Here is a 26,346-nt window from a genome sequence, read left to right on the forward strand (position 1 = left end):
AGGGGTTTGTACGAGTAAATATCAATATACTGTGTATTTAGAATACAGAACAATATATTCGTGTGTTTGTATGTATGTATGTGTGTGTGTATGAAGTTATATAAAATATATAATGATTAGTATGTTTACATATATACACACATACAGGGTTGCAGCACCCTTGAGGGACGGCAGAGGGCGCCCTTTGAGAAGCCCGCCTTCCCTCCAGGCGCGAAGAAAGCAGCGTCGCTCCTTCTCTCCGCCCGGCCTCTCTGTGGTCCGCCTCACCGGAAGATCCCGCGACGCTCTTGCCTGCTTCCTCCGCCGGGGAGGAGCGGGGCGTCGGTGACCTTTAACCTCGGAAGTGGGCGTCTGAGGGGAGATGTTGACGCTGGAGTGAAGATGGCGCCGGGAGGGAGAGGCGGCGGCGGCGGCGGTTCCGGCTTCCTCTGCCGGCTCCTCCTGGCCCTCCTGGCCGGGCTGCTCTCCGGGGGCCCCGCGCAGGCCCGACTCCACCACCTCACCCTCAAGGTAGGAGGACGAGGAGGTGCCCCCAGGCCCCCCCCTCGTATCCCCAGCCCCATCATCCCCAGCCCAGCCCCATCAGCCTTGGCTGGGTTGCTTTAGGGCCTTTCTACCCCAAACACCATCATCCCCAGCCTGGAATCCCTTCTTACACTTCATTTCCATCATCCCCAGCCCAGTCCCTTCACTCTGGTACACCCAGTCCCATCATCCTTGGCTGGGTTGCTTTAGGACCTTTCTGCCCCCAAACACCATCATCCCCAGCATGGAACATCCCAGTCCCATCATACTTCGCTAGATTCCTTTTTAGGACATTTGGATCCCGACAACCAGCCTCCCCAGCTGACTTCCTTTAATATGAGATGTTCCAAACCCATCATCCCCAGCCTGGAATCCTTTAGCGCTGTTGCACCCCAGTCCCATCACTCTTGGCTGGATGCCTTTAAGATTGTTGTACCCCAGCCTCCATCATCCCCAGCCTGGAGTCTCTTAGCTGGTATGTCCTAGTCCCATCATCCTCATCTGAATCCCTTTAGGACTGTCCTACCCCAACCACCATCATCCTCAGCCTGAAGGCTACTCAGTCCCATCTTCCCCAGCTGGAATCTCTTCAGTCGGGTACCCTCCAGCCTCCCATCATCCACACCTGGATTCCTTTAGGGCTCTCCTACCCTAACCATCATCATCCCCAGCCTGGAATCCCTTCGAGCTACTCTGTCCCATCATCCCCACTTGAGTCCCTTTAGGCTGGTACTCCCCAGACCATCATCCTTTAGGATTTGGAAACTTGATCTGAGGAGACTTTTATCCAACATCATCACTGTCGAATATCTGGTCAAATCTTATCGACTAGCAAGAATTTTGCAGAAATGAAACAACCGGCTGGAGTTGAATCGCCCAACTTTAAACGTATTCTTTAAAAGTCAGCTTTTTGGCAAGTGTCCATGTAAGGCGTCATTTCTTAAATTACTACTTAGATTGTCTTTCGAGTAAAATGTCTAGCAAGACTGTACAAGTGTGGAAAACGGATAAGTGGAAATATTCAGGATGATCCTTCTGTTTGTTCACACTACATTTATCTGTATCTGTCACCATCATCATCTTTTAATGACCCCATAATAATCCCTTGCGGGGTGGAGTGTCTGGGCAGCTGAATGGAGTTGAGTGTTTACTGGCCAGATGCCTTTCCTGTCGCCAATGCGGAGTTTTGTTCAGCACGTATATTTTCATCGTGCCCGGAGAGAGAAATATCTGCCTCTACCTAGGATCGAACTCATAGCCTCCTGATTGGGAGGTGAGAGGTCCATCTCGCACCACTCACACTTATCTATATTTGTGACACCGCTTAATTTTAAGTGGCTTTTTAAAATTTCTAGCTCGGAATTAAGTTGATCCGTTGTTATTTTAGCAGGTTGTTTCATATTGAACTGTTTTTGGAATCCTTGAATTGTAAAAGGTGTAACTAGGCACTGGTTTCCTTTGATCTCGGATACAGGTTTCCTTTACTTCATAACCACAATTCTCAGAAAATATATGTCATTTCCTGAAAGAACAGTAAGCACCTCAAACGTATTAAGGTTGTTTATTTTAACGCACCAGTGACGGTCTTTACAATGCAACTTTCTTTTCAGCTACCGAGGCTTAACATTTTGCAATTGAAAATATAATTTATTCTCTTTTATTTTTTGTTCAGAACATTCAGCAAGGCTTGGTTGACATTAGCCAGAATTCTTAATCTTATAATATATCACTTCAGCATTTGATATTGTTGCTGGGGAGAAAAAAAAAACACGTTGGTATGTCACCATATTTTTGATGAGTTGACAGTATTGTGAAATGTTCCTTCTCTAAAGTGAAACAATATTTTTTTTTTTTGCGGTAGACTAATTTTTTTTTAAAGTTGGAATTTCGCAGATGTCTTGTACTTTAATCTTGCAATGATTCTTGGTTTTGATAGGAATATAAAAGTTGATTTTGTGCTGGACGTTGTGAGGATTGGTCTGCTAGAAAGATCCTTATGAATACCCTAGAAAGCTGTTAGCCTTCCTAGATAGACCTGATGGAAAACGCAAGCGGAGGAACTAATTCTAATTTATTCTAAGGCTACCTTAACAAAATCTTTTAAATTTAAAACAGTTAAGACCCTTTTAATCATTTAAACTGTATCATTTGACTGTATTAAAATCATTTGACTGTATCAAAATCATTTAATACAGTCAAAAGACGAACAGAGGTAGATGCAAGCATTTCGTATCAACTCATCAGTACCTGCATTACAATTACATGGTTAAAATCAGCCTGAAATCTAAGAGCTAGCAAGCGCATTAATTAATTAAGCCTATAATGTATAGGCTTATGCAGGAAAGCATAAAAATCTTTTAAAGTTTGAAACTACAAATTTCCCACTTTCTCTTTTACACTCTGAGACTGTTAGGGAAATTCCTTTTTGAGTTTCTTTCTCTGTCCCTTATGCAGCTCTGGGCTCTTTGCTCTCTTATCACTCCCTAAATTGCCTCTCTTTCTCCCACCTCCTAAGGTCGTTCCCATGTTCTACTGTTGAAGCAATACTACACCCAATTTGCTCCGCGTTGCTTCCTCAGCATCTTAGTCACAAGATCTTTCTGAATAAATATGAAGCGAATCGGATGGCGCTTCTGAAGCTAGGAATATATATTCCGTGGAGAGCTTAGTCTGGATTCCCAGGAGGAGGGAGGGGCCGCATTCTAGAGGACCAAGAGTCAGAGAAGCTTAGATGGCTTTGTCGGAAGGAAGAGAGTTCAGACAGCGCCTCCCTAGCAATTCTTCGAGTTACATTTATAGTGATGCAAGTACTTGCTTTAGTTTGGCAAGATTTATGCCTGGAGGTGAGGAACAAATGAAGGAAACTGAAATCAGAAGTCATTCTACATGTCCTCTCCTCGGTTCTTGCAGCCTGACATAACTGCAGGCATAAGCTAAAAAGATTCCTGCTGAATCAGGGCAGCCATTTAGCGCCTCTTCGTATTACAGTTAATTGTCAGGTGCAAATAACCAGGAACATTTTTATGGCTTCAAAGCAACCTTATTGTTGCAACCTACCGTACTTTTCGGAGTATAAAACGTTCCAGACTATAAGATGCACCTACCTTTTTTGGGGAGGAAAACAAGAAAATAAAACCTGCCTCTGCCTCCCAGCAATTTGCCTCCTTGCAGCAAACAGCAAACAGCGGAGGCCTAAAATGGGGCACGCAGAGGCGGCAATAGGCCATGGCAATCCCTGCAGCCTGAAACAGCTGATGGTCGGGAGCCCGATCCAACGGACCATCAGCTGCTTGTGATAATCAGGCTGTGTTGAAGCTGAAACTGAAACGGGCTGCTTGCTGTTTGCTGCAAGGAGGCAAATTGCTGGGAGGCAGAGGCCAAAGGGTGGGGACCAGCGGGCGGGCGGGGCTACATTTGGTGTATAAGACGCATCCAAATTTTCACCCTCTTTTAGGGAAAAAAAGTGTCTTATACTCTGAAAAATACGGTAAATACCACAATCTAGTCAGCTAACGGTCAGGGCTACATTGGCGCTAGATAAGGGTCAACGGGATTCACAGCCGTCTGGATCCTTGTAGCTGCGCAGCGACTCCAGACTGATGACACATTTAACCCCACCTTCCAGTTTAGCCTTCTCATTTCCTACAATACAGGTTAGTCCTCGACTTACAACAGTTCTCTTTACTGACTGTTCCAAGTTACAACGGACAGGTCTTTTGAGGCTCTTCTTATGTTGACATTGTGTTTGGAAAGCAACCTTCAGGCCGTTCTGGTTGTTAACTAGAGTTGGCGCTAATAAAGATGAGCGGAGGATTGTCCTAGCTCTGTCTCTCTGGTCCATCTTCTCCATAATCAGATCTCTTGGAAGCCCCACCAGAATTTCGACTTTGTGGAATGAGTCTCTGGTGAGGGACCACGTTCTCCAAACCCTGCCAGATGGTGGCTCATCAGGGGTCTCGTCCTCCTGGCAGTTTTTAGGAGATTTGTGTCATTGTATGAGTAGGTGATTAGTGTGCCTAATTATAACACAGATGGTTAGAGGGCAGCCGAGCTGGTGACTTTCAAGCGTGATTAAGAACCCTCGCCGTTCCTCTCTTTCGCGCCATAACCTCCCATGTTTCATGATCTTCTCAAAACAAACAAGCAAAAAAAAACCAACTCTTGGGCACTGACATTGCAGTTAGGACAATAAAGGCCTGTTTTTTTCCCGCTTTTAATGCTCCCATAAATGTGGGCCGGTTGCCAGTTGCCCAAAATACAATTATGTGACCAGGGGGGCCGTCTGAAGTTCAAATCTGGGTTGTAAGTAAACCCTGGGAAGGTCCATTGTAACTCTGAACTGTCACTAAGTGATTGGTCATAAGTAGAGGATTACCTGTATTTGGCAATTACTGTAGCTGCTGCTTCATAGATTTCCCATAGTTAGAGGAAGAGGAAGAAGAAGAGGAGGAGGAGGAGAAGATTGTTATTATTATTATTCTCTTTTATTCATTAAAAATGGAACTCAGTCAACTGGACATTTAAAAATGTGTCACAAATATTATTATTATTATTATTATTATTATTATTATTATTATTAGTTAATCTTTGGTGAGATTCACAGCCTTTGAGGCTGGTTAATAGCTCAGCAGCTCGAGTCCTAACCAAGGACCTAGGAACTGTTAAGGTATTATTATTATTATTATTATTATTATTATTATTATTATTATTATTATTATTATTGCAATAGCACCAGCGGAACTGCAAAAAACTGCACTACTCGTAACGTTGTACATCTTAAGAAGGTCCTTGGTTGATCCCTAGGACGCTGGCAGAAACCCCTATCAGCCATTAGCACCAGTCCGTGGTATTTGTGATGCATTTTTGAATGTTCAGCTGACTGAGTTTCATGTTTAATGAATAAAAAATAAATAATGATGATGATGATGATGATATTGTGGGAGGTCCTTGATGCTCTCCGCCTGGTGGTTTTCTTGCAGACATTGCATTACCCAAAGAGGTAATATCATCAAACCCACCCACCCCTTTCCTTCTAGCACTGATGATGTTACCTAACTTGGTAATGAAACGACTGCAAGAAAGCAACCAAGCTCAGAGGCCACCTGGGACTCCAAAGGTTCAGTGGGGCTCTTTTGCTCCCCACCCACCCTCTTCATCTACGGCACCCTATAATTTTATTTTATTTTATTTTATTTTTTTGTAGGATGACCTGCGGCAGAAAGTCCACCTCAACACGTTTGGCTTCTTCCAGGATGGATTCATGAAGGTCACGGTCAACAACCTCTCAGTCAAATCCGTAGGGGAGAGCGACAAAGACATTCAGGTAAAGTCCCTTTTGCCCGGAGTCCATCACACAACTATGGAGGAGTGAATAAGAAGGAAATTCAAATTTTGAATTTTCAAAATTCGAAATTGAAAATTTCAAAATCCGAAATTCAAATTTTGAACTTGCTCGGCCCCCTAAGAATGGCTGCTCTTCAGAAGAAATAGGCCTGCTCCCTTGGTAAATGGGAGTTTAAATTTGTCTCTCCTTGTGTCTGTTGCTTTTTCAAAACCTGTAGGCAGCTTTGAATATTAACCTTTTGTTCTTCGTTAAAAATCTGATTTCAGGTGGGCTTCAGCTTAGATCGAACACAGAACGATGGATTTCCCACTTACCTGGTAAGAAAATACATGTTGTGACCTCGGCCCAAGTAGTTATTAACAGACACAATCAGTCCTTATTAGAATAGGTCGTAAAATGGGGCAAAACTCACTTAACAACTGTCTCGCTTAGCTACAGAAATTTGGGGCTCAATTATGTGGTTGTAAGTCGTATCATGATTGTGCCAAGACTGAAGGCCGTTTTGATGATGTTTAATTGAATTCATCTTACAAGCATCTCTCTTTTTTTTTTTCTTTTTTCTTTTTCTTTTTGACAGAATGAAAAAGTGGATTATTGCATTTTGAATCAAAAGCCAAGCCATGAAGTCTTGGTCATCATTCTGCTCCTGGATTTCTCAGAGAAGTTGTAAGGAACCTTGGAGAATTGGGGATGGCTGGGGAATTCTGGGAGTTGCAGTCCACACCTCTTAAAAGAGGCCAAGGTTGAAAAGACACTTGACTTAAGTGCTTTTAATGTTTTTAAAACATTAAATGTTTTTAATGTTTGCTGAGCCTCAAAAGCAATGAAGCCAAATATATATATATATATATATATATATATATATATATATATATATATATATATATATATATATGCATATTCTTTCTAGCCAGGTTTTACCTATGTAAACTTAGTTGTTCTTCAGCCCTAGGTTCTGTGAAATCTCATTCACAAGTTCTTGGGCCCTTTTTCTGCTGCCAAACTGCAACTCTGTGTTGCTTCCTGGGAGACCCATTCTGCTGCCAAAACTGCAACTCTGTGTTGCTTCCTGGGAGACCCAGATAGCTATTTCTACCTCTTAAGGCGTCATCAGTGGGCCTTAAGAGGTAGAAATAGCTATCTGGGTCTCCCAGGAAGCAACACAGAGTTGCAGTTTTGGCAGCAGAATGGGTCTCCCAGGAAGCAACACAGAGTTGCAGTTTGGCAGCAGAAAAAGGGCCCAAGAACTTGTGAATGAGATTTCACAGAACCTAGGGCTGAAGAACAACTAAGTTTACATAGGTAAAACCTGGCTAGAAAGAATATGCACATAAAAGCCTATGAAAAAAGAAAAAAGATATATATATATATATATATATATATATATTAGAGGATAGAGAATATCCCAGTCATTTTGGTGAGGCGCCTAAAAGGAAAGAATTTGAAAAGATAGCTCAAGTTAATTTGAGAATTAAAGCATGCCAGAGTTGTTTGTTCTCTAGGATGAATTAAATCAGTCTATTCAAGAAGTGTAATTAAAAAATGATCAATAAACCGATGTCACATTTTGGAATAAATGGTGCATGTAGATGCAAATTAAATTGGAAGAAATAACTATGTGACATTGGGGACATCAGATGCTCTTGTTCTTTTTTTCCCCCTTTTTTTTTAAATTTATTTTTTGGCCTCTCTCATTCAGCATTTGATGATCGCCAACTCAAACTTTGTCCTTGTCGCTTGCAGGGTCAAAATCAAGTTTGGAAACAAAACTCCACAGTTGCCTGAAATTATCTTCGGCGAATCCCAAGCAGCTGGTCCTCCAGGAATTACCGAGAAATCTGGTAAGTCCGTCCCCTGCCCCCCCTCCTCCCCCCCCTTAATTGAAGCAATCCGGCCGATTCAAGATTTGAAAGTTCTGTTTGTGACTCTGTGCCAAGTCTGGCCTTGCCCTGCGTCTGGAAATTAGCTCTCTGGCAGCGTTCCACGTGAGATAAGGTGGGTGTGGATAACCTTCCTCTGAAAGACTGTTTATCAAGCCTTGTGGACTGTAAATGAAAGTGATTTACAGCCGTATGAATCAAAGAGGTTTGCCGGGACTAAAGTTTGTGCTGTTTACTTTCTAAGGAAGCCTAGGTCAGAACAGGTGTGGTCCTTCTGCAAAACCACACAGGCCGGTTGGATTATCTAAAATATCCATTTTCCCCCCTCCCCCTTTGCTTGAATTGTGTCTGACTTCGCTTTATCTTCGCCTTTTAGAACCTAAGCAGTCGCCTAAGGACAATACGACGGAAGTTCAGGTAAGCAGCCATGGGATTCTCAATGGAAGATGTAATGTCCTTTCTCCATCCTGGTACATGTGATGGGGAATTCTGGGAGTTGATTAAACTGGGTTATATATCCTTGTCCTGCCTTCTGGTGCTTTGGAGAATAGGTTGACCCCCTCTTCTTTGTGGCAGCCCTTCAGATATTGGAAGACTGCTATCCTGTCTCCCCTGGTCCTTCTCTTCACTAGACCAGCCATGCCCGGTTCCCACAGCTGTTCTTCATATGTTTTAGCCTCCAGTCCCCTAATCATCTTTGTTGCTCTTCTCTGCACTCTTTCTAGAGTCTCCACACCTTTTTTTATAATATGGCGACCATAATTTATACCTGTTGCTTCCGATCTGATTTATGGCATAGACATAAAACTTCATATATATTTTTTGTCTGCCAGGTGCCTGCTGAGCGAACGCACCCAATGCAAAGCGGGAACAATAGTTTTTCATTTCAGGTAGGTGGTTTTATTCCTCACGACTCCTTATGAAACCTTTATCGTTGAGGAATTTTATGGGTTGCGTTCATTGCTGCAGTTGTTAAGCTAGTGATCACCTGTATTTGTTTTGTGTTGCTGTGCCTTTATTGTAGAGGAATTTTATGGGTTGCGTTCATCGGCCTTTCTGGCGGTTTACGAAAACGCTAGGAGGGCCAGATAATTTTTCAGCTAAACAAAACGTACAGCTCAAACGTTTTTCATTGGGTGTTTTGCTGATCCTTATAAAAAAATCTCACCAATAAAATAATGGCTAGAGATCAATTACGCTATCCAGGCGCATCCAGAATTCTTCTAATTCTCATTCTGCTTCAGAAGCGGAATGGAGATAGCTTTGCAATAGATGAAATATTTGAGAGGTAAATAATATCAGCAGAATGCCATTCTGGATTTTTATTGTGTATCTAATTTCTATACCCGCCCAGAGTCACTTGGTTGAGTTGGGTGGCTGTAGAAAAGGAAGGAAAGGAAGGAAGGAAGGAAGGAAGATAATATGCTTAGGGAGGGAGGGAGGGGGGAAGGAAGGAAGGAAGAAATTAATTGTATGTTTTGCTGTGCACAGCCATCCAAAGGTCTCTGGTAAAGTAATTTGTAGCTAAATCGACAACAAATAATTACAATAAGTAAAACAAGTAAACACAGCCAATAAAGCCTCTTGATTCAGAATCTGTGCAAAATCTGTCCAAAGTCATCTCTTCTTCCTTCTGTGTGTTTTTCAGTTCAACATCAATTCAAAGGAACAAGAAGGACTTTATAGTCTTTATTTCCACAAGTGTATACTGGGAAATGTGCAGACTGAACAGGTCCCCTTCAGCCTGAATGTAAGTTGTTCTTTTTTCCTTGCTCTTTTCCTTCCAAGAATCAGGAATTGAATTACTCATGGGTGTTTCATTGTCCCCAGATGAAATTCCTTATCAGAGGTCTGTCTCTCATTTCATCTACCTACCTACCTACCTACCTACCTACCTACCTACCTACCTACCTTCTCTCTCTCTCATCTATCTATCTACCTATCTACCTATCTATCTATCTATCTATCTATCTATCTATCTATCTATCTATCTATCTATCTATCTATCTAATCTTATCACTCTTCTATCCATCCATCCATCCATCTACCCCCCCATCTCTCTCTTCTATCTATCTATCTATCCATCCATCCATCCATCCATCCATCCTTTCTGATGATTCTTGTTCCGCTTGCAGATCGCAATCATCGAGCAGAATCCCAACAGCTACCTCTCCGCTGGAGAAATCCCACTCCCCAAGCTGTACATTTCCATGGCATTTTTCTTCTTCGTGGCCGGGGTCGTGTGGATCCACACCCTTCGCAAGCTCAGGTAAAACGTGCGAACTGGTTCCCCCGAGGAGGACTTTCAAAGGAAGCTTCCCTCGGAGCCCATCGGTAAATCTCTTCTCTAGGAAGTCGAAGATTCACACCCAAATACTGTGTTTCCCAGAAAATAAAACCCTGTCTTATATTTTTTTGAACCCCGAAATAAGCGCTTGACCTTATTTTCGGGGAGGGCTTATTATTTTGGGGCACGTGGAGCAAGACGGAGCTCCTCTTGCTGTCTTACCTGATTTCCAGCTCTGTCTCCCTAACCCTAAGCAGAGGAAATGGCGGGGACTGGTTGTGCATGCGTTTAAATATTTTCTGGGAGGGCTTATTTTTTTTGGGGGGGGGGTTATTTTAGCGCATGCGCTCAAAAGCCCGATTGGTCTTATTATCAGGGGATGTCTTATTTTCAGGGAAACACAGTAGTTCTCTCGACATAGGAGGACTCAGATTTCCGTTGCAAAGCAAGACCGTTGTAAAGCGAGCTTGGCCCCATTTGACGGGCCTTCTCGCCACCGTTGTTCAATGAATCGCCGCAGTTCTTAAGTTAGTAATGTGGTTGTGAAGTGAATCTCACTTCCCCCTTGGCTTTGCTGGTCAGGAGGTCGCAAAAAGGGATTACGTAACACACACACACACACACGGGACATTGCAACCGTCATAAATATGAGTCGCTTGCCAAGCGTCTGAATTTTGATCCCATGACCATGAAGATACTGCAACTGATATAATACCTCAATGTGTTTATTGACGTTCAGTTGTCCCTTCTGTCTTACAGGGCTGACGTTTTTAAGATCCATTGGTTAATGGCTTTGCTTCCTTTCACCAAGTCCCTTTCCTTAGTCTTCCATGCGGTAAGTTACCTCCTGATTCACTTGTTTCTGTGCCGCAGGGAGAAAGAACCATAGAGTCCTAGGACTGGAAGGTACCTCGGAAGTCCAACCCTCTGGAGAGTTTGCGTGTCACAGAGATTGAGGCCATTCAGGAGCTCCTTCCTAGCCGGACAAGATTGTTCTTCTACAGATAGTTGCAAATGATCAGTCAGACTAACTTCCAGGAATTACCATAAAACATCTACAGATTACTTGGCTGTCTTCCCTTTCAGTTGCTTTATTTAGCAGCAATATGTTTTACACTAAAACCTGGATTCTTCAGACTTCCATTTCCGTAGACTTTGGGTGGAAGAAACAACATTTTAGTTTAGAATTCACCCCTCCGCCCCCTCCCCCCCAAAAACAATGATCAAAATTTAATTAAACAGTCTGAACCGTCAACATCACTCGTATAATTACATACTTAACATTTTTTTATCCTTTGATCAGTTTACAAAAATGACAGTTAATGGCATACATTTGGATTTAGCGGACGTTTGGATTTAGCGGACATTTGGATTTAACGGACACCCCCTTTTTACCAAATTGTCAACCAAATCGAAGATTTATTTGTATTGGATTTCATTTAGATGTTGTTAATTTGTTTCTTCTTTTTTTAGAATCTTATTAGAATGGAAGGCTATTGTAAGAAACCTTAATAGGGATGCTTAAAAAGCTTAGTGGCTGAATACCGACCTTTGCACTAACTCCTGCTCTTTCTTTTTTTCTCCCCAGATTGATTACCACTATATCTCCACACAGGGCTACCCCATCGAGGGCTGGGCTGTGGTCTATTACATCACACACCTGTAAGTCTGTAGAGTCTGGTTGTAGATTTAAACAAATCTAGTATGGGTTTAGCAGTTTGAATCCCTAGTGCTGCATAATATGGCTCAAATGCAAAATAATAATAATATTTGTGCTAGTCGTTCCCGACTCAAGGGGGCAGTCCTCATCTCCGTTTCATAGCCGAAGAGCCAGCGCTGTCCAAAGACATCTCCGTGGTCATGTGGCCGGCATGACTCAATGCCAAAGGCCCACGGAACGCTCTTACCTTTCCACCAAAGGTGGTCCCTATTTTTTCTACTTACATTTTTTTTATGTGCTTTTGAACTGCTAGGTTGACAGAAGCTGGGACAAGGAATGGGAGCTCAGCCCGTTATGTGGCACTAGGGATTCGAACCGCTGAACTGCCGACCTTTCGATCGACAAACTCAGCGGCTTAGCCACTGAGCCACCGCATCCCTCTATTCATTCCTTAAAAATATTATTATTATTTTGCATTTGAGCCATATGCCCCGCCTTTAGGAGTGGATTGTGGCTGCAGAGTTACCTCTTGTCCCTTTTTGAACTGTTTTCGCTTGAGGGCTGCTTGGAATTGCCGGATGCATCAATCAACCTGTCGCCGTTGTTTGTGTGTGTGTGTGTGTTTTTAACCAGGTTAAAAGGCGCCCTGCTGTTCATCACCATTGCTCTCATTGGAACAGGCTGGGCTTTTATTAAGCACATCCTCTCCGATAAGGACAAGAAGATTTTCATGATCGTCATCCCGTTGCAGGTGAGACGGGCCAGGAAAGTTCTCGGCTGGGATTCGTTGTAAGCGGCGTCCCAATTTGTGCGTGACAGGGGGGCACATTCTCTTCTGCGACTCACGCTTAACGCAACGCCCAGCCTCCTCCTCTGAGACCCCGTGACTGGGAAGGCAGAAAATATAGGTAGTCCTTGACTTATGACCACAATTTCCGAGCCCGCAATTTCCCTCGCTCAGCAAGACAGTTAAGCGGGTTTTGCTCCATTTCTACAACCTTTCTTGCCACAGTGATAGCAGTCTTCCAATATCTCAGGGGCTGCCCCAAAGAAGAGGGAGCCAAGCTATTCTCCAAAGCACCTGAGGGCAGGAGAAGAAGCAACGGGTGGAAACTAATCAAGGAGAGAAGCAACCTAGAACTAGAGAGAAATTTCCTGACAGTTAGAACTATTAATCAGAGTGACAACTTGCCTCCAGAAGTTATAAATGCTCCAACACTGGAAGTTTTTAAGAAGATGTTGGATAACCATTTGTCTGAAGTGGTGTAGGGTTTCCTGCCTGGGAAGGGGGTTGGACTAGAAGACCTCCAAGGTCCCTTCTAACTCTTATTCTATTCTAGTTGTTATGTTACAGGGATACAGCTGTTAAATGAATCCGGCAGAGTCGCTAGGGGGAAGCCAAATTCTCTTCATGACCGCATTCATTTGCTTAGTGACTACAGCGATTGGCTTAACAGCAACCGCTGCAAAAAAACAAAAAAAAAAGGTCATAAAATCAGGCACGACGCGTTTTAACGACTGAATCCCTTAGCGATGGATGTTCCAGTCCCAATGATGGGTTATAAATCCATAATGGTGTGTGTTAAACCAAGTGTATCCACGGAGGATTTTTGTCCGGGGGGGGATAAGCGCTGGGATAAAGTGATTTCAAGTCCCATCTATCCAACAGTCCTAGAAACCTATCCCATGTTGCTTCAGTCCAGCAGAAGTGTGCAGTTGTTGTTTAGGAAGTAAAATACTCTATATTTGTAATCTATATACATTTGTATATAGATTAAGGAATATATTATTAACTTGAATTTGACACAGAGGTTAGAAACCAGAGATGTTGAGCAATATCCATTGCTTTACTTTTAAAACTAATAAAATATTTATAAAAAAAAAGAAGAAGAAGAAGCAGCGTGCAGTTGTGTGCAGGTGGTCAGATTCGCACCGTTTCCCCTGTTCCCAGGTCTTGGCGAACGTGGCCTTTATCATCATGGAATCCACCGAAGAAGGCACGACAGAATACGGGCTGTGGCGAGAGATCCTTTTCTTGGTAGATCTCCTCTGCTGCGGGGCCATCCTGTTCCCCGTTGTGTGGTGAGTTTGCAGGAACGAAGGCCGTCGGTCGGGGAAGAGCAGAAACCCTGCCCACTTCCTGAACAAGATATATTTATTTGTGCCCCATCAGTCATGGCATTCAGCCGGTTTAGGCAAACCGGTAGTGGGGACCTGCAGATGGGCCCGGTGAATCTACCCGCCCCAGCGCTATGCCGTACTGTTTAGCCGCATTTTCTAAGCCACCCGCGAGAGCAAAGCGCGTGCACGGAAGGCCGGTGAAGAACCGGTGGTAAAATTATGTGAAACCCTTCTCAGTGCCCCATCTTGATTAAACCCCAAAGAGAGCTGGTGGGGGGGCCTCCTAAGTAGATCTGTCGTCTTTTTCTGGGCAGGAGTTGGCTTGAAGGATCTTGCCTAGTGATCTGTCATTAATTTACCAATCGTTCTCTGTCCTAGGTTGATCCGACACTTACAGGAAGCTTCTGCCACGGATGGGAAAGGCAAGTGATTGATTCCCAATTTGGGGGGTGCGGGGGGAGGTGTTCAGGTGTTCTTGGGGTTCCACCAGATTTCTGCAGCCCGGAGGTTCCAAGCAACTTACTTCCTGCCAGCATCAGTGAACACGGGTTTCTTTTTTCGATTGCTAAAAAGTATTGGGCCACTCCCGATCCGTGAGTTACTTTCTTGGCTCTGGAGTGGATCCTTCGTCATCTTGAGTGAGCCAAGGCCTCTGGCGAGAACCCAAATATTTGAATTGCTTTATTAATTTAGGCTCCAAGGCACCCCAAAAGTCAGCAGGTATTCACTTCACTTCAGTTCATCTCTCCTTCCTTCTGTCCCTCCCTCCCTCCCTCCCTTTTTTCTTTCTTGTTTTTTGTTCTTCCTCCTTCCTTTCCTTCTTTATGATACCCTTTTCCTTCTTTCTCCCTCCCTTCCTAATCTCTCTTTCCTTCCTTTCCCTCCTTCATTCCCTGATCCATCCTCCCTCCCTCCCTTCTTCACTGATTATTTCTTTCCTTCCTTTCTTCCATCTCTTCTCCCTCCCTCCCTTCTTTCTTTCATCCATCCATCCCTTCTGCCTCTTTCTTTCTTTCCTTCTCCTTCCTTCCTTCCTTCTCTTCTCCCTCCCTCCCTCCCTCCCTACTTTCTTCCATCCATCCCTCCCTTCTCCCTCCCTTCCTCTCATTTGTTTAATGACTAAGACCAACATCCTTCAGCTGGTCGATCAATCTCTTGGAACAGCCCTGCAGTGCCATCTTAGTGGCCATCTCACTGAAATCTAAATCCTATTTTGATTCAATTAAGCTTCAGCTGGATAGGGATAAGACAGTTTCCTCCAGTTCCTGGCTCTGCAGATGCCTTGGCTATAATCATCATTCTATATTGATGGCAGGTAATTAAGACTCTTCCATCCAACTCCCCAGAGCCGGCCGTTCTTTGTAACAATTGTTCAGAGCTGCTGGATTACAATTCCTAGAAACACCCAGTTGGCCTAAGGCATACAGGTAGCCCTCGACTTACAACCATTCGTTTAGTGACCAAAGCTACAACGGCACTGAAACGAATGACTTAGGACTGCTTATCACACTTACAACCGTTGCAGCTACATCATGCTCACGTCATCAAAATTCAGATGCTTGGCAACTGTCATGTACTTATGACGGTTGCAGTGTCCCTGGTGTGTGTGTGTATGTGTGACGTGATTCCCTTTTGCGACCTGTCAAGTCAAGTCAACAGGGAAGGCCCGATTCGCTTAACGATGGTTGCCAAAGAGTCGTCCGGTGGGGCACAACTCATCGAGCAACTTTCTTGCTTAACCACAGAAATGTTGCTCTCGATGGTGTCCTTAAGTCGAGGACTGCCTGTATGGGTTTTACGACTGAGCGGGCGACGGTCTTCAAACTGGGAAAAAGTTCGCACGTCCCTTTCTGAGGAATTGAGCAAAGGAAGCCCGACCGCAAGGAAATTGTTCCAGTTTTTCCAACCTTCCTTTGCTTTGAGGAGATGCGGTGCTGGTTGGTTGTCTGTGAGGATTCCCAGCCCTCCATCCATCCAGGCAGCTGGACTTTCCTTTGCTTTTTCTGCTTGCTTCTTGACCTTGATGGCTAAGAGATGCCGGCTGCCTCCCGTCACCCGGCCGAGTCCTGGAGACTCCGCCACCTTCGCCCTTGAAACAATCCAGGTGTGGATTTCTTGGGAGGAAGAAAATCGGTAAAACGTGAGCCCCGAGGTCTCTTCTTCCAGCTCTCTGAAACCTGGGAGTGAAACCAAGATTATTTATAGATGCACATCAAAGCCCTTGGCCTCGTCTTTCTCCAGCGCCCATTTGATACCATGTTTCCCCGAAAATAAGACCTGGTCTTACATTAATTTTTACTCCAAAAGACGTATTAGGGTTTATTTTCTGGTTAGGTCTTATTTTGGGGGAAATACGATACTAAATGCATCCATCTGGCTGACAATCTTAACTGGGGCTTATTTTGGGGGGTAGGGCTTATATTACGAGCATCGTGAAAAATCATGCTAGGACTTACTTTCCAGTTGGGTCTTATTTTCGGGGAAACTGGGTAACAATGCAGCTAATCCTTGTCTGCCTCTTAATTTCCTTTATTTGTGTATTCTTTCCAGCAGCTGCCATCAACTTAGCAAAATTGAAGCTCTTCAGACACTATTATGTCATGGTAAGGAGTTATGGGGGAGGGGGGTAAGAGGTGGAGGGGAAGGGTCCCCTTTTTTGAAAAAAAGGATTCCTCTTTAAATGGAAAACCGTCGTTTCCTCCCCAGGGAATGATGATTTAAATCAGGGGTGTCCAAACCTTGGCAACTTATAAGGTCTGTGGACTTCAACTCCCAGAATTCCCCAGCCGGCGTTCCTCAGCCCCTTACCTTCTGCTGGGAAGACAAAACCCTTCGCCCTAATCCAGCTCTCTACTACTGTACCCCCAAAATGGTGTGTAACCCTTTGTGGGTTGCCTATCCAGATGCTGCAGAAGGTTCATGCCTTAATGCTTACAATGATCCCCATATTTGCTTCCTGCACCCTCCCCCCCAAAAAAAGGAAGCAGCTTCAGAATTGGGGTCCCCTGATTGACTGAGGCAGTGTTTCGTTACCTTGATAACTTTCAGATGGGTGAACTATTCTATTCCAATTCCAATTAATTCTATTCTATTCTATTCTATTCTATTCTATTCTATTCTATTCTATTCTATTCTATTCTATTCTATTCTATTCTATTCTATTCTATTCTATTCTATATCCTAATCCTAATCCTAATCCTTTCCATTGTCCTACCCTACCCTACTCCACTCCACTCCTATTTCAATTCAACTCTATTCCTATTCAATTCGGCTCAACTCTATTCTTCGTTGAAGTCCACCTATCTGAAAGTTGGTAAGGTTGAAGAGCACCAGGTTGAAGGATGACCTTCCGAAAAGTGGTCCTCCTGAAGGGTGTGTGTGTGACATCTTCCCTTCCATTTGGCACGGCGAGGAGAAGCAATCTTTTACTATTTCAGAAGGAAGGCCGGTCTGTGGAATCTGGGACCCACCGATCTGGGATAGGGTGAGGGATGATGGAAGAAGGGCCCACGGCCTTACTTCTCAACAGCTGGGATTTGAGATGGATCCACCTGACCAGCAATGGACCGAGAATCTTTGGGACAGGATAATTCTTAGAATATCGACTTGGATTCTCTGGTGGGAACCAGACTCCGTCCTGTCCTGTATCGCTGTCTGAGAACAGATCTCCTGTTCTGGAACTAACTAACCTCTTCCTTCCCTCCAGATCGTCTGTTATATTTACTTCACCCGCATCATCGCCATCCTCATCAAGATCGCGGTTCCATTCCAGTGGAAGTGGCTTTACCAGGTAGGAGCCCCTTCCTCCAGACCCCTTTTCCTCAAAGGAGGGCACTATTTAAGTGCATATAGTCAAGGCGATGGTTTTCCCAGTTGCAATGTATGGCTGTGAAAGTTGGACCATAAGGAAGGCTGAGCGCCAAAGAATTGAGAGGACTTTGAACTCTGGTGCTGGAGAAGACTCCTGCGAGTCCCTTGGACTGCAAGGCGATCCAACCAGTCAGTCCTAGAGGAGATCAACCCTGACTGCTCTTTAGAAGGCCAGATCCTGAAGAGGAAACTCAAATGCTTTGGCCACCTAAGGAGAAGGAAGGACTCCCTGGAGAAGAGCCCAATGCTGGGAACGATGGAGGGGAAAAAGAAGAAGGGGACGGCAGAGAACGAGGTGGCTGGATGGAGTCCCTGAAGCAGTCGGCGTGAGCTTAAATGGTCTCCAGAGGATGGTAGAGGACAGGAAGGCCTGGAGGAACGTGGTCCATGGGGTCGCGATGGGTCCGGCATGACTTCGCAACTAACAACAACAACAAAAATGGTTCCCAACTCCAAGACTGTGGGCAGGTAACAGCTCCGTGGCCAGCTAGGAACCAGGAAGCACAAATGAGCGAAGCTTCATCTGCACATGGGTGGGTTCTAGGTTGCGCATCAAACTACACACACACCAGTCCGGGGAAGACAATTTTTCTTCTGAAACCGGTCCACGGTGCCAGAAAAAAGTGAGGTTTGGTACGTACTGCTGCCAATTGGCCTCTTCTGACAAGCTCCTTCGAGCTCCGGTGGTTTGTCTTCAAGCCTTCAAGGACGCTTGATGGTTTCCGGCAAAGTCCCTGAAATTGTAGACAGTGAACAATTGAAGGCACGTTTCATTGAACGCTTGCTGGCTCGCGACAGAGATGATCTCGTCTTGATCGAGAAACGGAGGGAAGGTCAGAGAAAGAGGAGGGCTCGCTCGATTGCTTAGAAAGACTGTTTTTTTCAGCCCGCGAAAATATTTTTGGGAAAAAAACCATCAAGAGCGCCGAGGCTCCTTAAATAGACTTAGTTCTGCGTCTGTTGATGGATCCCTAAATTTAGAGTCTGTGAGCTGGTTTGTTTCCCACCTCGATTTTTTATTTTATTCAAAAGGTTTAAAATACAAAATCTGAAAGGAAAACTAAAACTAGACAAAAGTATTTAAAGTGCAAATAAAAAAAAATTTTTTTTCAACGTTGTTTTCCGACAAAGAGCCCAAGAGCTGTTGCTGGTCTTTTAAGTTTTATGGGAGGGGCCAATCATCTCCTGGCCTTACTCCCGAGTCGCCCTTTTTGCTTCAGCTGCTCTTGCCTTCTGGCAGCTCTGCGCATGTGTGCACTAGGAACAGGCTCCTCCTGTTCCTCTGCCTTTCTGCTGTCCGACTCTGGGGGCTCCAGAGGTAGCACATCGCTCCCAGATGGCCCTGGCCCCATCTCTGCCTCTGACGCAGAGCCCTCATCCGGGCCTTCCCCAGCCTCCAGGACTGGCCCATGTTCTTCCTCAGCCTCCTCACTGTCCGACTCCGCTGCCAGGTCCTCGGGCTGCTTGCGGACCACAACAGAACGGTCCCTAAATGAACCGTTGTAAGTCGAGGACTACTGACTGTTGAACGCAGAATTTCTCCCGGCGCAATCTTCTTCTTCTCTTTCTGTTGTTGCAGCTGCTGCACGAAATGGCGACCCTGATCTTCTTCGTCCTCACGGGCTATAAGTTCAGGCCGGCCTCCGACAACCCTTATCTGCAGCTTTCTCAGGAGGACGATAGTTTGGACATGGAATCTGTGTAAGCCAGAAAAAAAAATTGGCCACCCCCATTCAGTAACCATTCCTCCTTCTCCTTCATCAAGCAGAACCCCTTCCTCCCTCTTCTCTCCCCTCAGGCAGCCACAGCTCACACCTCTGCTAGGATTTCTGTTCCGTCTTCTTTGGCCTCGCCAAGCCCCCCCCCCCCTCTCCTCCCTCCTGCAAATAACACCCCTCTGCTCCTTTGATCAGCCCCTACTGAGCTCAGAGCAGGACAGAAATATCCCCCCTCTCCCGTCTCCTAATAAAACAAAACATTTTTTTTCCGCCCTTCCTTTCCAGGGTGACCACCTCGGGGGTCATGGAAGGTATGAAGAAAGTCAAGAAAACGGCCAACGGCTCAGCCGAGCCCCACGGCGAGAGAGAAAGCGCCGCGTGATGGACTTGGCCTCCTCCTCCTCCTCCTCCTCCACAACACCACACACTTCTCCTGACTTCTTCTCCCTCCCTCCCTCTCTCCCCCCCACCCTTTAGGACAAGGCAGCACTTTTTCCAGAGAACTGTAATTTATTGATCCTTGGCTTCCCTCCCTCGGTGGCCCAGAAGCAAAGAGACGACCTTCCCACTGTAAAAAGAAACACACACCTACACACACGTCGGGCTTGGGCGGTGATGGGTGGAGAGAAGGATAAAAATACAGCCAGGAAAAAAGAATCCACAACGCGGTTTTGTCCCTCTGTCTTAAGGCTCGGGCTTTTCTTCTGGTGCCTAAGAGGAAGGGTTAAAAGGACGGATGATGGTGGCGGCTTTCTTTTTTTTTTTAAGAAACATTTTTTTTACTTCCCCCTCTCCCCCTCTCCCTTTCTTTCCTTCTCTCTCCCTCACCTTCTCTTTCTCCCTCCCTCTCTTTCCCTCTTCGTGTCCCTGTCTCCCTCTCTCTCCCTCCTTTTCTCTCCATCTCCATCCTCTCCCTTTCTTTCCTTCTTCCTCTCCTTCCCCCTCTCTCCCTCTCTCCCTCCCTGTCTCCCTTCTCTCTCTCCTCTTGGTCTCCATCCTCTCCCTCCCTCTCCCTTTCTTTCCTTCTTCCTCTCCTTCCCTCTTTCTCCCTCCCTCCCCCTCCCTCCCTTTCCCTCCTTCCCTTCCACTACCACCTCCTCTCTCCATCCTCTCCCTTTCTTTCCTTCTTCCTCTCCTTCCCTCTCTCTCCCTGTCCCTGTCTCCCTCCTTCTCTGTCTCATCTCCATCTCCATCCTCTCTCTCCCTCTCTGTGTTCCTCCCTCTCCTCCCCCCCAATATCTCTTGCGTTATTTGGAACACGAGCTTCGTTGGACTTCCGGACGGGGAAGCGGTGGCTTTGAAACGTGATCGGAGAGGTGTGCATAGGAGTGTATCAATCCGCACTGCTTTCCGAAATGTAAAAAAAAAAATAGGGTGAACTGCTTGAGAGGTGAATGGAAAGCTTTTGTGTGTGTCCTTTGGTGGTTAGCTTGGATGCCCCTTGCTGCGTTTAATCATTTCCCCCCTTGGGTCCCCCCCCCCCCCACCTTCTTTCAGCTTTCATTGGAGCGGAGGGCGAGGGAGGCATTCTGGTTCTCGTCCCGCCGAATCGGAAGCTGTTTTTTTTATTTTTGAAATTGCTGCTTCCGTCAGTTTCCGTAGCCTGGGTGGAACTCCTTCCCTCGGGTGGCGGGAATGTATGCAATGGCGCGAGAGTTTAAATAGTAAATTATTATTATTTTTCCTTCCATTTCTCTTTGTTACAAAGCAGGGAAGGGTTTGTAATCCGTGGGAAGAAAATGGCATTATAAAACTCTGCAGAACTTACCAATCTTGGAAATTCCTCTCTTTACGCTCTGTAAAACTGTTGCATATTTTGGACTCTCAATTCCCAGCACGTATTCCTGGGAAAAGAGTGTGTGGAAAGGCCCTTGCCACTGGCTTCAGTTTACAAAATTAGGCTCTACTCTTCTGTAGCACGGCTAGTCAACACAACAAATGAAGCAATTACAACCCGGATTCGTGAGTGACCGACATCTTAGGAAAAGTGATTTTTTTAAAAAAAAAACAACCCTCCCCTGTTCCTATTTCCTCCTGCCTTCCCTGACAGCATCGTATCATTCGATAAATGATAGGCCTGTGTTCGCCTATCATGCTGAGCCACAAATCATGGTTTAAAAGCCATCATGGTTAAGCCTTCGCTGCCTTGGTTTGCTGTGTGAACCGGGCTGTCGCTGTTAGCTATAATGTGGCTCTCTCTTTTAGCTTTGGGTGAATTTTAACCATTGTGGGCTTGATGGCTTGAAATAAAATTCATTGCTTAAGATAGCCAATGTAGGCATTTGGGAAGATCCCTGGCCGTGTCTTCTGTTAAATTAAGCAGAGCCGCTCAAGATTGCAAAATCCGAAGGCATGTTGTGTTCTCTTTTTGTGGTGAGGGGTGCTTCAGTTGATGGCTCCAGCAGCCCCCGGTTGAGATTTTGGATGGCTGGTTCCCCAAACCTTAGATATGGCCGTGAGGTTGCAACCGTTTGGAGGTCACAGAAGATTTGGAGTGGTTTTACAGCTCTTAGCAAGAAGGTAGACCTGAGTTTGTAATCCTTGGATCTTTTCTGATCCCAGCTACTGAGTGAATCTACTGCTGACTCTGTATCTATCCCAGAGATCTAGGCCCCAGCCTTGGGGAAGGATATGATTTAAGCTTTATTGTTTAACACATTAAGCTCTATTGCCAATCCCTTCTCTGTGTTAAATTCTACGGTATTGTTAAATTTTCTTGTTAAGCTTTATGGCTAACTCTTCTTGAGCTCTATAGGTAAACCTTCTCCTTGTTAATCTCCATGGCTAACTTTTCTTGTTACATTCTATAGCTAACCGTTCTCCTTAAGCTCTATAGCTAATCCTCTTCTATTAAGCACTATAGCTAACTTTTCTTGTTAAATCATGTGGCTAAATTTACTTCTTAAGCTCTATAGCTAACTTTTCTCCTTCCTAAGATCTATGACTAACCCTTCTTGTTAAGCTCTATAGCTAAGCCGTCTCCTTGTTAAACTCTATGACTAAGTCTTCTAAGCTCTATAGCTAAATTTTCTTGTTAAGCTCTTCTTACTCCTCTCCACTGCTGATCCTTCCCCTAGTCCTTGTGGCTGAAACCGGCATCTGGTAACGTAGTCTGGGGACCGATTAGACTCTTCAAATGATCACGACAGTCAGGTGCGCGCGGGGGAATAAAGTTTTGGGTGGCAGCCTTCTCTTTTGTGTAACTGTAAATCCGCAAGACGCACTCCCTGGCTCGGTGGCTCACCCAGCACCTCCTGAGAAGTGTCTAGAACGTATACCTTGTTAGTGGACATTGGATGTAATTGTACCATCGAACGTGCGCTTGTAAAAGCTAAAGGAAACCACGCACCTTGGTCCGATTTTGAACTGGATCTTGGTGGCATTGCCCGCACGGGGTGAATTTCCAGTAGCCAAGCCCCAGATTCGGCTTCCTTTTGCACTGGGTGCACCGAAGTGGGTTTCAGACACCCTATTAGTGAAAATATTTGGGGAACGGGGGCGGGAGGGAATGTCTCTGCAGGCTGAGCAGCCTCCAAGTGGTTTGCCTGGAGAATTATCAAACTCCCTGCTTAGGAGTTTTGAATAAATGTGCACCCGTCCTTCCAGCAGGCCTCTGGGAACCCCTTAATGGTAACAGCTCTCCAGCTGTTGCCCCTTATACCCTCCCCCACCCCCGAAAAAGTTGCCGTGATACCTGCCTGCTCCCTCTTGGCCCTTCTATCTCTCAATATCACCAACCTTCCCGGGGAGAAGGTGCCTGCAAAAAGAGGTTTGGTGCATTGCAGCATTTTCACGATGCAACCTGGTTAAGGGAATGGAAAAGGCTGCTCGCTCTATCTATCTCCCCTACCCACCCACCCTTTTTTACTTTCCGCTAAGCAAGCAGGACAAAACTGAGATGGAAGATGGGGAGGGGAGTGGGGCGTTATTCTCCGTTGAGCGTGCAATGCCTTAAACTAAGCCAGCAACTTTCCTGTCCCTGCCAAGGCCAGCCCACCGGTGCCAGAGGGTGTGTGTGTGTGGCTGTTGCTATCTTTTTTCTTTTCTTTTTTCCTGTTTGGGCATTCGTTCGTTTTGGAAACGAGCAAAAAATATCCTTCCTGGGCTCAGGGCGGGAAGTCTTGGTGAGATGCGAGAGTGTCAGGACGTGGGAAAGGCTGGTGTTGGGTCTGGGAGAAGTCAGATCTTTCCTCTCTGACTTTCCAACTCCAGTCGGTGGTCTCCACAGGTCCAAAATTCCAGAAAAAAGGGACTCGTGAGTATTACCTAAAACCCATCGGCCTCTCCTAATCCTCGCTGGAACAAGGCAGGTTCCAGGGCTTTTCAAACCAAAGTTTTGATTTATTTGGGGACTGCTTGAGATAGGAATGATACTCGGAGCTGAATAGAGCGATGTTTTATCAACTTTGGCCGTTTTTACAATGGATGGACTTCAACTCCCAGGATTCCCCAGCCAGCCAGCATGCTCAAAGATGGGTGGAATTCTGTGAATTGAAGTCCGCTTGGAGGGATTTGAAGCGATACTCCTTAAAATAGAGATTTTTTTTTTCCTCCCCATTTTTCAAGTTTCCTTCCCACAGCGGGTTTCATATACAGCACCTCTTTTGCATTATTATTATTATTATTATTTCTCCTCCCAGTGGGTTTTTCATGCATTTTTCTAGTGCATTCCTGAAGATTTACGTTCTCGCACCTTAAAAGTTTTAATCCAATGAAAACTTTTAAACGGCAAGCAGGAGCAGTTCAGTCCTAGGAAAAACTTCCGGGTTCAATCTGGGAATAAAAGTTTATTATTTCTTTTCCTCTCTTCCCCATTTCACTCCAAGGGAGGGAAGGGTAAAACGCGACATTCCCCTTTTAAGACCTCAAAAACCTCCCAATTTCTTTTAAAAAACAAAAACAAAAAAAGAAAGAACATTTGGGGCTTTTTTAACGGGGAAATTTCATTTAGGAACTCGGGGTGGGGGTGGGGGTTTGGTCCTTTTTTAATTTCCTTTTTTTAAAAAATAAATAAAATAACAGTATTTCTGTGATAGGGGCTGATACCAATTGAGGGTTTTAATTTCTCTCTATATAATGTGATTTCCCTGCTGTGGATCAGGTGTATAAATTAAAGAATTCATAACGAAGCGGGTTTGGCCTCTGATTCTTGAATTCCTTCTTTTGCTTGGAGGTGGGGAAGTCTGTGGGTCAGGTTTCTTTTTTCTTCCTAGGACAGTGTTGGTGAACCTTTTTGGCACCGGGGGCCGAAACGGGAGCGCACGTGCAGGGGACACAGGAAACTGGAAGACCAGCTCCCCGGTGAGCACGCGTGGAAGTGCTGGAAACCGGAAGAGCAATTCCCTGGTGTGCACGCGCAGGAGGGCAGGAAACCGGAAGATCAGTTCCCCGGCGTGCACACGTGGAAGTGCTGGAAACCGGAAGAGCAATTCCCCGGCATGCACACAAGGGAGTGCTGGAAACTGGAAGAGCAGCTCCCCAGCGCGCATGTGTCCGCCAGGAAGCTAAGCGCACGCCGGTCACCTGGTCTTCCGGTTTCCAGCGCTCCCCCATGCGCGAAGACCAGCTGGAACCCGGAAGAGCAAAGGGCAACGGCTGGCATGCCCAGAGAGATGGCTCTGTGTGCCACTTCCGGCACGCGTGCCATAGGTTTGCCATGACAGTCCTAGGCAGAAATACTCTTTCTGGTATTTTGGGTTATTCGAAAGAAGAGAAATACGATGTGATCTCAGGACGTTTGATTAAAATTGCATACAAGTAGTTCACCACCACAATTGACCGCACAATTTATATTACTATAAATTATTATATTAAGTGAGACATTTGTTAAGTGGGTTACACGACCCCATTTTAAGTAAATCCCTGCTATTCAAATTATTAAATTAAATTATATTAAATTATTAAATTAACAACACAGTTGTTAAGCAAATCCGGCTTCCCTATTGACTTTGCTTGTCAGAAAGTCGCAAAAGTGACCCCGGAACACTGCGACCGTCATAAATATGAACCCAGTTGCCGAGCTTCTGAATTTTGATCACATGACTTGGGGTGGGGTGGGGGAATGCTGCACCGGTCGCAAGTGTGAAAATCGGTCATAAGTCGCTTTTCTCAGTGACGTCGTAACTTCGAATGAACCGTTGTGTGGTGACGACTCTATAACTGCCAAGAATAAAAATTGGAGAGCAGGCTTAAGTTTTAGAAATAGATTTGGGGATTGGAGGCTAAAACACGCGATGAAGGGTTGCGTGAACCATTCTATATCTAGTCTTGACAATGTGAAGCGCTAGCGATGACATGATAGCTGTCTTTCAATATTTGTGTTGTGGCTCCGTTACCTGAGCCTGTGTCATCGGCAGGAGAGGACTCCGAGAGTGAAGGAGAGGAGTTGGCAAGCCTCCCTCTCCAGGACCCTCCTCTCTGGCAATGCCTTTGGTGCCCGCCGAAGGGCAAGAGATAGGCCCGGGGCCAAGCACATCCACACATCCACAGGTGGACAGTAATGAGGGAGATGAGTCTTGGCTGGATCCTCGGCAGCGTCACAGAGATAAGCGCGCACAACAGAAGAAGAGGCGTGCCAGAGATTAAGCTGAGTCACTGGACCACACCCCACAGAGTATAAAAGGGGGTGAAGTGGCCATTCAGACTCTGTGATGGACAAAACAACTATCGAGTCACATTGCATCTTTGGAAACAACATTATCTGCCTTGGATTTATTTTACGAACTGGACAATTCTTGGAACTGTGTGTATTTTGTTTATGAGTAAAGTTCTTGGCAAGCAGGTATTGGGTTGCTGCCAAGCTTCTTATCGGAAGAATTGGTTGTCTGCCAGTTTATTTAACCCCCGGCTGTCTGTTTGTGTGCGTGTGTGAGGCGGGGACAGAACATATTGGAGGGGGTTTTCACAGGGAAGAGGGGATTGACTTAGTCAATCTGTCTCAA

The 26,346-nt window shown here is 45.4% G+C and overlaps 1 protein-coding gene across 3 annotated transcripts; it reads left to right on the forward strand.

Moving 5' to 3' along the window:
- The first annotated feature begins 364 nt into the window (after positions 1–364).
- GPR107 (G protein-coupled receptor 107) lies at positions 365–24,534 on the forward strand. Of its 3 annotated transcripts, XM_070955868.1 has the most exons (19): positions 451–510; positions 1,358–1,450; positions 5,729–5,848; positions 6,136–6,186; positions 6,447–6,535; positions 7,613–7,710; positions 8,126–8,166; positions 8,583–8,639; positions 9,398–9,499; positions 9,885–10,018; positions 10,796–10,871; positions 11,625–11,698; positions 12,330–12,447; positions 13,648–13,778; positions 14,196–14,239; positions 16,368–16,420; positions 17,524–17,607; positions 19,267–19,388; positions 19,691–24,534. In XM_070955868.1, exons 3-19 carry the CDS (start codon positions 5,786–5,788, stop codon positions 19,785–19,787), a joined length of 1,434 nt encoding a protein of 477 aa, XP_070811969.1. In that variant the 5' UTR covers positions 451–510; positions 1,358–1,450; positions 5,729–5,785; the 3' UTR covers positions 19,788–24,534. The 3 variants fall into 3 exon arrangements, with proteins under 3 accessions (XP_070811967.1, XP_070811968.1, XP_070811969.1); XM_070955866.1 differs by lacking the exon at positions 1,358–1,450 and having other exon boundaries at positions 365–510; XM_070955867.1 differs by lacking the exon at positions 1,358–1,450 and having other exon boundaries at positions 365–510; positions 16,371–16,420.
- Positions 24,535–26,346: the final 1,812 nt, after the last annotated feature.

The sequence above is a fragment of the Pituophis catenifer genome, unplaced genomic scaffold (genome assembly GCF_029215685.1).
Source record: "Pituophis catenifer annectens isolate HBS135680 unplaced genomic scaffold, rPitCat1.0.hap2 SCAF_17, whole genome shotgun sequence".
Classification (NCBI taxonomy): domain Eukaryota; kingdom Metazoa; phylum Chordata; class Lepidosauria; order Squamata; family Colubridae; genus Pituophis; species Pituophis catenifer.